This window comes from Sinocyclocheilus rhinocerous, unplaced genomic scaffold (assembly GCF_001515625.1).
Source record: "Sinocyclocheilus rhinocerous isolate Xijiao unplaced genomic scaffold, SAMN03320098_v1.1 scaffold1982, whole genome shotgun sequence".
NCBI lineage: Eukaryota > Metazoa > Chordata > Actinopteri > Cypriniformes > Cyprinidae > Sinocyclocheilus > Sinocyclocheilus rhinocerous.
In genome coordinates, this window is record NW_015651555.1 from 117,167 (window position 1) to 128,854 (window position 11,688).

Sequence of the window (11,688 nt, forward strand, 5' to 3'; positions counted from 1 at the left end):
CACACACACACTTTAGAATTCAGTAGCTACCGTCAACTGTCTCTTTAATCAAAAACTAAGGATTATGAAATATAAGAGGGACTGTAATGAATTCCTCTTCACTTTCATTTTCCACTTTAATCATTACTGTTTTCTGAAAACGCAGCACTTGCTGTAGTGATGTTCTTGCAACATTTAAGTTGTTCACATTTAAAAGGATGCTCGCGAGGAGACTGTAGATCACCTGAACTGTCAAAACTCGCTGACCAATCACATCGCAGATCGACTGTTCGGCCCCGCCTACTGAACCGCATCACCGTTTAAATGATGTTCTCGTGCTTTTCTGTCTAATTTGGACTGTTCGTCTTTGGAGTACCTCACTGTCACAGGACTCTCCAAACCCAAACTTTCCAAATCGCGGCAAGTTTTCATCAGCCTTGTGAGTATGCATCCATATAACTTTTTTGAAAAAAGAAAAAAAAAAAGTGTTATAGTCTACTCTTTTAGTTTTGCATGCGTGACTCACGGAGGCTCAGATATGTAAATAATTGTGAATGTATGCCAGTAAGTTGATTATACAGTGTCATGTGTGCAAAAAATTGCAGAGATGTGTGAGAAAAACTGTCATCTTTCACTGAACATTGAAACCTGAAGCTGTCAACATTCAATTGCTTTGAAAATGTTTGACAGCTGTTCATTCAGTTATTTTATGTTGCCATTAAAGTGATATTTTCCCCAAATGGAAATTCTGTAAACATTTAGCCTACTTACCCTCTCGTGTTATTCCAAATATTCATATTTTTTTACGTGAAACATAAAAGGACATGAATGTCAGGATGTTAGTGACTTACAGTCTTAGTCACCATTCGCTTTCATTGCATCTGCTTTCCATACAGTAAAAGTGAATGGTGACTGTCATTCTGCCTAACATCTTCTGTGCTCCACTGGAGAAAGAACTGGTTTGGAACAGCATGAGGATGAGAAAATTATGACAGAATTATTTTTTATTTAATTAACAGAATTAAATTATCTTTATACTTTGTTGCACAGAGCAAAAGCTTTCAACAAATCACGCATCTCTGACCTTCTAGTCAAAACATCATCATAAAGTATCTCACGAGCTGTTAAGATAGAAAGCGTGTCGTTCTATCCGCCTTTTCATGCAAAAGTTTGACTTCAGCAGAGTCTGTCATAGGAAATGGTTGAGGAAAGTGCGTAGAATGAGAGAAGCAGTGAGCCTGACAAACCAAAGCGTTTCCTGTTCTCCAAATATGGTTGTCAAATGCAGCTTTCTGCTGAACGTTGTGGTGAACAGCAGACAGTCTTAACTGACTGTCCTCTCGTTTCCCATTTGTAGCGATGACATGCATAGACAATAGTGCGAGAAAGTCTAGACAAAAAAAAAGATCTTGAAGTAAAGGGAAGTAGTCACTGAATTCAATACTTAGTATATCATCATTTATCCATTAGTGAATTGTTTAGTAGCATAAACATCCTTCAGTCGTATTCTGCAGACTCACCCCCATGTCTTTCCAAACCTTTTTGGCTTTTTGGAATTTCTGACAGCTTTTTCAGAATATTTTTCATAATGAAGGTAAAAGGTGTACGTTGTGGTGAACAGCAGACAGTCTTAACTGACTGTCCTCTCGTTTCCCATTTGTAGCGATGACATGCATAGACAATAGTGCGAGAAAGTCTAGACAAAAAAAAGATCTTGAAGTAAAGGGAAGTAGTCACTGAATTCAATACTTAGTATATCATAATTTATCCATTAGTGAATTGTTTAGTAGCATAAACATCCTTCAGTCGTATTCTGCAGACTCACCCCCATGTCTTTCCAAACCTTTTTGGCTTTTTGGAATTTCTGACAGCTTTTTCAGAATATTTTTCATAATGAAGGTAAAAGGTGTGTGCACGAGGCAGAAGTTAATTTTAATCAGGCTTGGTGGAAAAAGGAAGTTTAACAGTTTTATTGGTAAGATTAGTAGACCTAGCAAGCTTTTACCAGTTTACTTGCAGCTACTCTTCAGTAGTGAATTAGTTTAGCTGTGTTTTTGACTTTAAAACATTTGTGGTATCTCTTTAGGCTGCGTATCTGATTGTTCCTCTAATGATTTAACACAATTCTGCATCACCTGACAGACTCCTGCTGGAACTGTTGTTTATTTCTTATAATTGGTAGCTGGACTAATGTCTAACAGTTTAAACCACTCTTATCACAGATTCGGCTTGTTTTGGTGAAAGAAGGTCTTTATGGTCATTAATGGCAAAATAATGCTTAATGTGACTGATCTATGAAGCATTATATTCAGAATATACTGTTATAGCAACAGCTTTAAAGCTTGAGCTGTTGACCTTGTATGAACGTCCATCTCAATAAAATTGTTAATAGAAGAAACTGAAATGACACAGCTGCTCATGAGAAAAAGAAAACAATATGGCTGGAATGAGAAATGGATGAGGAGGAGTAGAGAAGAGTGGAGAAAACCTTTCACAGGACCAGGGGTCACAAAAATCCATCCGCACAACACACGGTCACATGATCTTCTGGGCTTCAGGCCCACTTGAACACAGTGCTACCTTTTACTTTTGCCGTGTTAAAAAAAAGCAGAATTTCTTTGCAATAAAGCATAGCCTCGACTTATTTAGGTTGGATTTTGGACAGTATATGTTTGGAGTGAAACTGCTGATTCATAAAAACCTTGGCGAAAGCTCAATGATTTTCAAGTGCTGAAATGAAAGAACTTCCCAAATAAAGGGTTTGTGAATCTACGTACAGGACACAGGAAATTCCCTCATTTAATTACATCAGCTTATCATAGAAAAACGTTGTTTGTTTGTCTCGCCTCCAAACGATTATAGGCCATTTAAATGACCATTTTCCATCCATCATGTTTACGATGGGCGATTTTGGCACGATTTTGTCGGCATTTGGACAAAAGAATGCAGATGCCTAACCTTGGTTGAAAAATTCACAAATACAGATTCACGTTTTAGAAACGCTCAATATTTTATACTGTCATAATTTGTAAGCATGTTAAATTCATCTAGTCTTCTTTTTACAACACAGACTCTGAAGAAACACAAAAGATGAGATATTAAGGCAGACAACAACAAGACGTTTCAGTCATTCTCCATGGTCGCATGAGCAAGTGCAACACTTTGGTTTTAGATATTATGCAAATTTCTGCTTGAGCTAAAAGAGGTAAATTACTAGCAAACAGCCTGTTCTGCCTGCTTGATACAATTTTATCATTTAAAATATAATTTTGCAGTTTATTTTTTTTAAATTACCTTATGTTAAGTAAGTAAGTAGGTGGGGAAAATGTTTTCCTGTTTTCGCTGAGCCGTTAGACCAGGGGTCACCAAACTTGGTCCTGGAGGGCCGGTGTCCTGCAGAGTTTAGATCCAACTTTCCTCAACACACCTGCCTGGAAGTTTCAAGCATACCTAGTGAGACCTTGATTAGCTGATTCAGGTGTGTTTAATTAGGGTTGGAGCTAAACTCTGCAGGACACCGGCCCTCCATTACTGAGTCTGGTGACCCCTGCGTTAGACCATACAATTTGCAAACAATGGATAGTTAAATGTCAGAGGAAATTGGTTCATATAGCTTTTTCCCAAATTGCTTTTAAAGCTCTGTGACTGCATAAAGCTGCACCTGCTGTTTGCCAGCTCTACTGTACTTGAAAATACTTGTGTAAACTTCCCTATATCAGCCCACCAGAGGAAAAGAAGGGTGGGGGAAAGTGGCAGGAAAATCAGACCCCTCCAGCCTCTGACTGTCCCTGCCTAATGTTATCATTTTGGAGTAAACTGCGAGTCCGGCTGGAGGCATACTATTCCCTATAAGGGCTTTGTTTGGGAGTTCATTTGCTTCTGCTGTTTAGGTCGACAGATCGTCCACTGACTCGAAGGCAGCCTTATATGGTCATCACAGCACGGGACCACAGCTGAGCTCCAAAAGAAACAAGAAAAACAGCATTTGCTGTGGAGATTATCACATGATTGTATATGTTTTGCCCATCAGGATGTTTTGTACAGTTTTTTGCCCGCCTGAGTGGTTGTTTAATCAATACTGACAACAATTTTTTTTTATATTTCCCAAGCATTTTTCTCATCCTTTCATCTAAATAGGTGATAATAGTGGTGCCCCCTGTGACCTGCGCAGTGTTTGTCAAGGAACATTGTGGTTTGATTAGCAAACTTTGCAAAAGCTATTCTTTAGTTTTAGTGAATTGCAACCACACCCAAAATTCAATATTCCATTGATATTAGGCCTTGAACAATGGGAGAGACCCCAGTGTGTGTGTGTGTTTATATACCCCAATGGTAATGTTTTTATTTTTTTTTATTAAATAGGTAAAGGGTTTAAATGGATTTTGGGGAATAATGAGAAAGAAAGAAGAACAGTAAAAGACAAGAATAAGAATTTTAGTAATTTGTTTGAAATGTTTGCAAATAATATTTTTATTTTAAAATGTGCACCCATTCAGTTTTATTCGTATGCCTAAAATGTTGAAAATACAAAACATAAAAATGCTTCTTGTCCCATCACATTCAGTTATGTATTACATGGATCAAGTGAATGACAGCGTATATTTTCAATTCAAAATGACAAAATTTGACTAAAAAAGTTCATAATTTAGTTAATTACATCTTACCTTGCACTCTTTTACCAAAGCTCTGTGGTGAAATTCACGCCCGGTTTCTGTGAACAGTAAAGCCCCGCCTTCTTTGATTTAATTGGTCATCTCAATCATTTTGACATGAGCGCATTTAGTCCACCAAAAATGTAACATTTAGAACCTTTTGTCAATTATCAAATATTGGGGGCAATTGTTGACTATCAAAAATGTAAAAAAAGTAAAATAAAAAATGTAACAAATGTAAAATTTTTTGTCAAATAACAAATATTTGGGGGAAATTTGGCCTTTTCTAATTGTTTGGGGAGACCTCAATGTCTATGGTGTTAAAGCCCTGCCTTGAATAGTTTTCCACCTTTAGCAACTTGTATTTAATTAAAGTCTATTGCACAGATCCAATATTGTGGCCAATAATGTTTTGAAATGATTATTAGTATTGCTGTATAGGGTCATACAGGTCAGAGAATTGTATTTACAAAAAAAAACATTGTTTAAAAATCCGTTTTTCTCTTAAATTTGTAGTTGTCGTAACCCAGCACCAAGATGATGAACAAGACCCTGAGTGAGGACGAGAAATTCCTTTTCACGGACAGAGACTTCATTAATAGCCCTGTCGCCCAGGCAGATTGGTCAGCTAAAAAGCTAGTATGGGTCCCCTCTGAGAAACATGGTTTTGAGTCGGCCAGCATCAAAGAGGAACGTGGCGATGAGGTACTGGTGGAGCTGGTGGACAATGGAAAGAAAATCACGGTCAACAAGGATGACATCCAGAAGATGAACCCACCCAAGTTCAGCAAGGTGGAGGATATGGCAGAACTGACCTGCCTGAATGAAGCGTCTGTTCTCCACAACCTGAGGGAAAGATACTACTCCGGACTTATCTATGTAAGTATGCCACAGTGTGTTTAAATTAGATTGTAAATAAAATAATGCTTAATAAATTATAACAAGTATGCACTTTATACAGCTGAATTAGGGTCAACCACATGTGATGATTTCTTCAAAAATGCTTTAAAATGCAAAGTGATTTGAATACATCTCTTCTATGATTAATTTCTGAATTAAAAATGTCAAGGTGATATCTGTCCAGATATCATAAAAGACTGATTGAAAGGATGAAATACTTGTAAATAAACCCTTAAGTAAAAAAAAATACAAGCAGAAGCAGTTTTGTTATTAGTAATATAATATATAAAAAGATACTTTAAAAAAAGTATTTAAGTAATAAGTATAAGATATAAGTATAAGTATAAGATATTCGTAAAATAATAATAATACCGTATTGGCCCGAATATAAGACGACCGCGTTTTTTCAGATGTATTTCCAAGAAAAAACATCGTCTTATATTCGGGACAATACGGTAATAAAGGTTTTATTTTTTGTTCACTCATATTTATTCAGGGTGTAAGGAAAGTCATTAAAACGCAAAATTTTGTTCATAATAAAATGAAAAAAAAAAAATCTAATGAAACCAACATAAAGAGAAAGAGTAATTTTTAAGAACTTTATCTTTTCATCTTGGATGCTCGTATTTGTCATTGACCCCCTGCTGACATTACATAACACAGTGCATAACATATTATTATCAGCAAATGTATAACATTTATAAATAACTCTGTTGTGGCCAAACCAATGCAAAAAAAATAAATAAATACATTGACAGCCATTTAGCTTAAATGGCGATGATTTGCAAGTACTAAAGCTTAAGAAAGAGCAATTATACATTTCCCAAGAGTGAGGGGTAATATAACATCCACAGGCCACCAAACTATGTTTGCACTCTGGTAACAAAACATTAGTTAAAAAAAGTTTTGCTCTAAGGATAACTTGGGAACAGGAGTATCACCTAAGCTTTCAAATACTATGAGTTAAAATATACAGACTCAAGCCAAACTTCCTTCAATTTATATTTTACGATATTGTACGACTCGTTGCTGTGCTGCCATGTCTCCTTGTTGTTCTTTACTTGATGGATTCATAACACTTCATATACAGTGGAAAAACGAGATGTTATCTTTCTTCAGACATACTCTGGGCTGTTTTGTGTGGTGGTGAACCCCTATAAAATGCTGCCAATCTACTCTGAGAAGATCATTGAAATGTACAAAGGCAAAAAGCGCCACGAGGTTCCTCCCCATATCTACTCCATCTCGGACAACGCCTACAGGAACATGATGCAAGGTGAGGCCTGGCCTGCTGGACGCTGACACGTTAACTCATAGATCGCTTGCTTCTCCCCACAAGATCGGAATGTTTGGATTTCACAATAGCCATTGTCTTGAAACTTCAAACTCAAGTGGATCCAAAAGGCATTTTTATTTCACTAATTGGCAACAGAACAGTGTAGAATCTCCATATATACCAGTGAGCTCTTTGAATGTCATTCGTGTTTGTTGAAATGAAGTGTGTGTATTAGCAGGTCAGTAAGTGGTGTGAGGGGCGCATACACACATGTGTCAGCAGGTCACACATCTAATGCCATTTCAAAGACTTTTAAACAATTTAAACAGCTGCTGTTACCCACAGAAGTTTGAAGCTGTATTATAGAGTGAAATTAGGTGCTAAATGAAAAGAAGAAGAACCGCAAGATATTTTACACCTCAGTAAAGTTGTTGTGTTGCTAATGAACTTGTTGATACATCAGCTCATGTTAAAGAACTGGAGTCAGATGAAGAAAAGATAAGTGCTTAAGCTGAACAAAACCTTTCTGCAAAGTTTGCATTGGAACATCTCAGAAACTGTTATCTTATGTGAAACATGCAAAAAAAATTGCTTTCAAAAAGCAGAAGTAGGAAGATGCGTTGTCACGCTGTTCCTCAAGACTAATTCTGCTCAGTTCACTTCTCATTAAACTGTTTACATTAGACAAGGGCCGAACAATCATGCTCAGACCCTGTAAAAATTCATGCAGATCATTGCACAGTGACATGTTCTGTTCACAGTGAGACTCATTTCCTGCTCTATGAAGACTGATGTGCTCATATATAGCACAAATTAGTCCAATAGCACCTAAACATCGCATGACAAGACATCTTTAACATGTTTTGAGGGATTCCAACAGTAGCCACTGTATATCCTGAACCGTTAAAGTTGATGACGAGTAAAAATCCAGCATGATTAGCCATGAGCGTCAGTGTTCACATTCCTGCTCAGGCTTACACTGATTTCCCTTTGAAGTCCAGCAAGGTTTTCATGCTTGACCGAGTGGTGTAGCCTTGTCCTAATTTAAAACTTCAGGATTCCATACAGGATCGAATGGAAAGGAATACATTTTACAAGTATATTTATGATAATAAATGTATTTGAATCTATAACTTTTTACTAGCTTGGATAAAACAATACCTGCGCATCTTGCTTTTCATCAAACAGTCTGCAGTTTCCCCATCGGTGTGTTTAGATTTGGTTTTCTGCGTCCCGAATGCCTCGATTTGTGCCTTAATTAGGAAGAAACAAGGGAACAGACTTCATGTTTTATGTGGAAACGTGCCCAGCTTAAGTCATATCCAAAATGAGCAGTAGTCATTCATTGTGTTTATAACAGAAGACGTTCTATAGTACTTGAGCAGAACAGGCGAGCTCACATTCAGCTGATTAGCTGGTTGGGCGTTCGCCCAGCCTCCAGGATCATAGATAAGAACCAAGCTCTATTTGAATTTAAAGTGCAAATTCATTGGCTTGGAATTGTTGGGAGAGGAACATATTTTGTTTGACTTGATCAAATACTTATTTAATAAATATCCAATAATATATGGTTTTTATTTTGATGCCGCCTTCTGGACAATCATTGGTGTATGGTTAGGATTAAAAAACCTTACATGGAGCCAAGATCATCTGAGAAGGTTTTCTAATTTTAGCAGCATGAATCAACGATTGTCCCATTGCTGAACTCAGTAAGAATTGCGTTGCATCTCCCGAGAGAAGAGTGGAGTCGGTTTCTTTTTCAGCAAATCAAATTGTTGCACTGCAAATCAAAGATTATTAGATTATGTGCATTATTGGATGCTGTAATAACAATGGTATTTGATCATAGACCAGTTTAGTTTCTGTCAAGAACCCCCCCGCCCCACCCCCAGGCTTAAAAGCAGCCCTTATGTACTTTTACGATGTTCAAAAATGACAATGGTATACTGTCTTGCCGTTTCCATGAGCACCAGCTTGACAGTTTCTTTGGGCCTTTGTAATGTCTGTCATTTCTTTCTACAGATCGAGAGGACCAGTCTATTCTTTGCACGTGAGTTCTTTTCATTGTTTTTTGCATCAATGAAATAACTGCTTTTAGTCTAACAAGTATCACTATGTCCTTGATATCCTTGAGCTATGGAAAGGCACTATATAAATTAAACATTATTATTATTATTATTATTAAAGCACTACTTCTCAACAAGGACTCACAGTTGGCTGCAGGATGACTTAAAAGTGCTTAAATTTGTAAAATTAATAAAAAAAGAATTAATTAAATTAAAATAAAAAATACATACAATCAAGCCACATTTCATAATATAAATCACATTTCATATACATAAAATAAACCACAATCATATTTCTCTCCCAAGTATATTTCTCACCCTCAACAACTTGTTCTATTAGAACATCTAGTTCTAGTTCTTGAAATTTCTGGAATCTTAAAATGAATCATGGTTAGTTAAATATATCAATACTTCCGGGTTCTGTTAATAAAAAAGGTTTTAAAACAACCAGCTTTGTCATAATTACAAAGGAAATATCTTAAATGGCTAAAAACACCATTACAAATAGAGATAGATACTAAAGAGAAGACCTGGCGACCCTGTTTTGAAGTGCATTGAGAATCCAAAAATTGTGTAACATCAGTGTCTTGAAATGTTGTTTGAAATGTTCTTTTTCCTTCATTTTTTTTTTAAACATATAGCATTGTAATCACATTGTAGAAGGCAGATGAAGCCAAATTATGTTATTCAATGTTATCTGACAGTGGTTAATGGTTAAGTTTTGACAAAGTTAGACTAATGATAAACACTTCAAGCCCCTTCTAATCTAATATTTAACAATTAAAAGGATGACAGCGACCAAATCATGATTAGTAGACATAATTTAAACTAATAGAGTCCTTCTACTAGATCATGTTTTTCAAAATGTCCTCAGCAGTGGGAACAAGGCAGATGAACCCCAAGGGTCATGTCTCCTCAGATTCGACCTACTCACAGGAAATGTGCCCCCTGTCCTGATTCTAAATCCAGATCAAGCATGTTGGCTTCATTTATGTTTGTTTTTGAGTCATTACTGGGCATTTGGATTGCATCTGTGCAGGCCTCACTACAAAACATGGCCTGTCCTGAAAAAAAAAAACATGCAAAAATAGCTGTTGCTAAAGACATATGTTGATGTTCACGTGCGATATCATTGTTTTACGTCTGTGCGGTAATAAAACAGCTGTGAAATGTGAGGATGTTAAAATAAAACGGTGTTGATTCGCTGTGTCAGTGTGGGAGGCACCCGTAAATACTGTCTGCAAACTGTGTGGAATAGGAAATTGAAGCCATTTAAACTGCTCTAGGGCAACTGTTGCTAGGGCACAGAATTCCCTAATGACATCAGGATGTTTCCGCATGGCCCAACTCTCTCATGGAGACGTTTTTTTTGTTGTTGTTGTTTTGTTTTTTTGAAGCTGTCTCAAAGAGATTTTGGGAGATTGGGAATGACCACCCAAAGAGTATTATTAAAAATTGGACTGTTAAACTGTTAAAAACACATGGATTGTTAAAAACCGCTGATCTGAAGCCTCTTTGAAAAACCCACACATGTTTTCCCATACCTCTTATTTAATGTGGTGTATGGGAATAGTCCAATACTTTAATCACCACTTGGCAACAGCAATCATAATCATGAGGAATTTGACTATACTGTATAGTCATATCATAAATGGTCAAACTGTGGATCTACAAACAATGCAGTATAAAGTGCCCCATAAAATGGCTTTATATGTGTTGTGTTGAGTGAACTGATCTGAGGGCATCCTGCTCCTGCCAAAGAACCAGCCCTTCGGCTGCAGCAGGGCCTGTGGATCCCAGACTCAGTTTTCCTAATATGGAAATGTCAGCATGAAGGTTCAGTAATATCTCTTTTGTATCATAGAAGGCGATTGTAACCCCTTGTAAAAAAGTAAATTATAGATGATAATCAAAAAAAAATATATTGTTTAATAACATTTACTCAGCCAGGATGTATTAAATAGATCAAAACTGACAGCATAGACTAATAAATTGTTACAAAATAAAATCTATTTCAAATAAATGCTATTTTTTTTCTAATGAACTTTCTATTCATCAGAGAATCCTAAAAAACGATCACAATTTCTACAAAAATATTCAGCAGCACAAATGTTGTCAACTTTAATGATAGGGAAAATTTATTGAGCAGCAAATCAGCATATTAGAATGATTTCTGAAGGATCATGTGACACTGAAGACTGGAGTAATGATGCTGAAAATTCAGCTTTGCATCACAGGAATAAATTACATTTAAAAAATCAGTTATTTTACATTTTAATTTAATGTTTTATTAAATAAATGCAGCCTTAGTGAGCCCAAGTGACTTCTTTCAAAAACATTTTAAAAATTCTTACCGACCCCAAACTTTTGAACAATAGTGCAAATGTCAGTCGTTACAGTTATTTCAAACTAATTTTCCCCTGAAAGAATTATTCTGCAAGATTTTAGGACATAGTAATATCCAAATCCAATGATTTATAATTTTCTTGGTATATATGTGACCCTGGACCACAAAACCAGTCATAAGGGTCAATTTTTTTAAATTGAGCTTTATACACCATCTCAAAGCTGAATAAATAAGCTTTCCATAGATGTATGGTTTGTTATGATAGGACAATATTTGGATTACATTTGGATTGTATTTTAAAGATACAACTATTTGAAAACCTGGAATCTGAGGGTGCAAAAAAATCAAAATATTGAGAAAATCGCCTTTAAAGTTGTCCAAATTAAGTTCTTAGCAATGCATACTACTAATTAAAAAAATAAGTTTTGATATATTTACAGTAGGAAATTTACAAAATATCTTTATGGA

General features: G+C 36.1%; 1 protein-coding gene across 3 annotated transcripts in view; it reads left to right on the top strand.

The window, feature by feature from the left end:
- The first annotated feature begins 320 nt into the window (after window positions 1-320).
- The window catches only part of LOC107713094 (myosin-11-like), a 30,250-nt gene continuing 18,882 nt past the window's right edge, over window positions 321-11,688 (top strand). For all 3 annotated transcript variants that reach the window (XM_016518522.1, XM_016518523.1, XM_016518524.1), the window contains exons 1-4: window positions 321-418; window positions 5,148-5,510; window positions 6,651-6,807; window positions 8,830-8,857. In XM_016518522.1, the coding sequence (XP_016374008.1) occupies window positions 5,169-5,510; window positions 6,651-6,807; window positions 8,830-8,857 (527 nt within the window). In that variant the 5' untranslated portion in view covers window positions 321-418; window positions 5,148-5,168. The remainder of the gene's footprint in view (window positions 419-5,147; window positions 5,511-6,650; window positions 6,808-8,829; window positions 8,858-11,688) is intronic.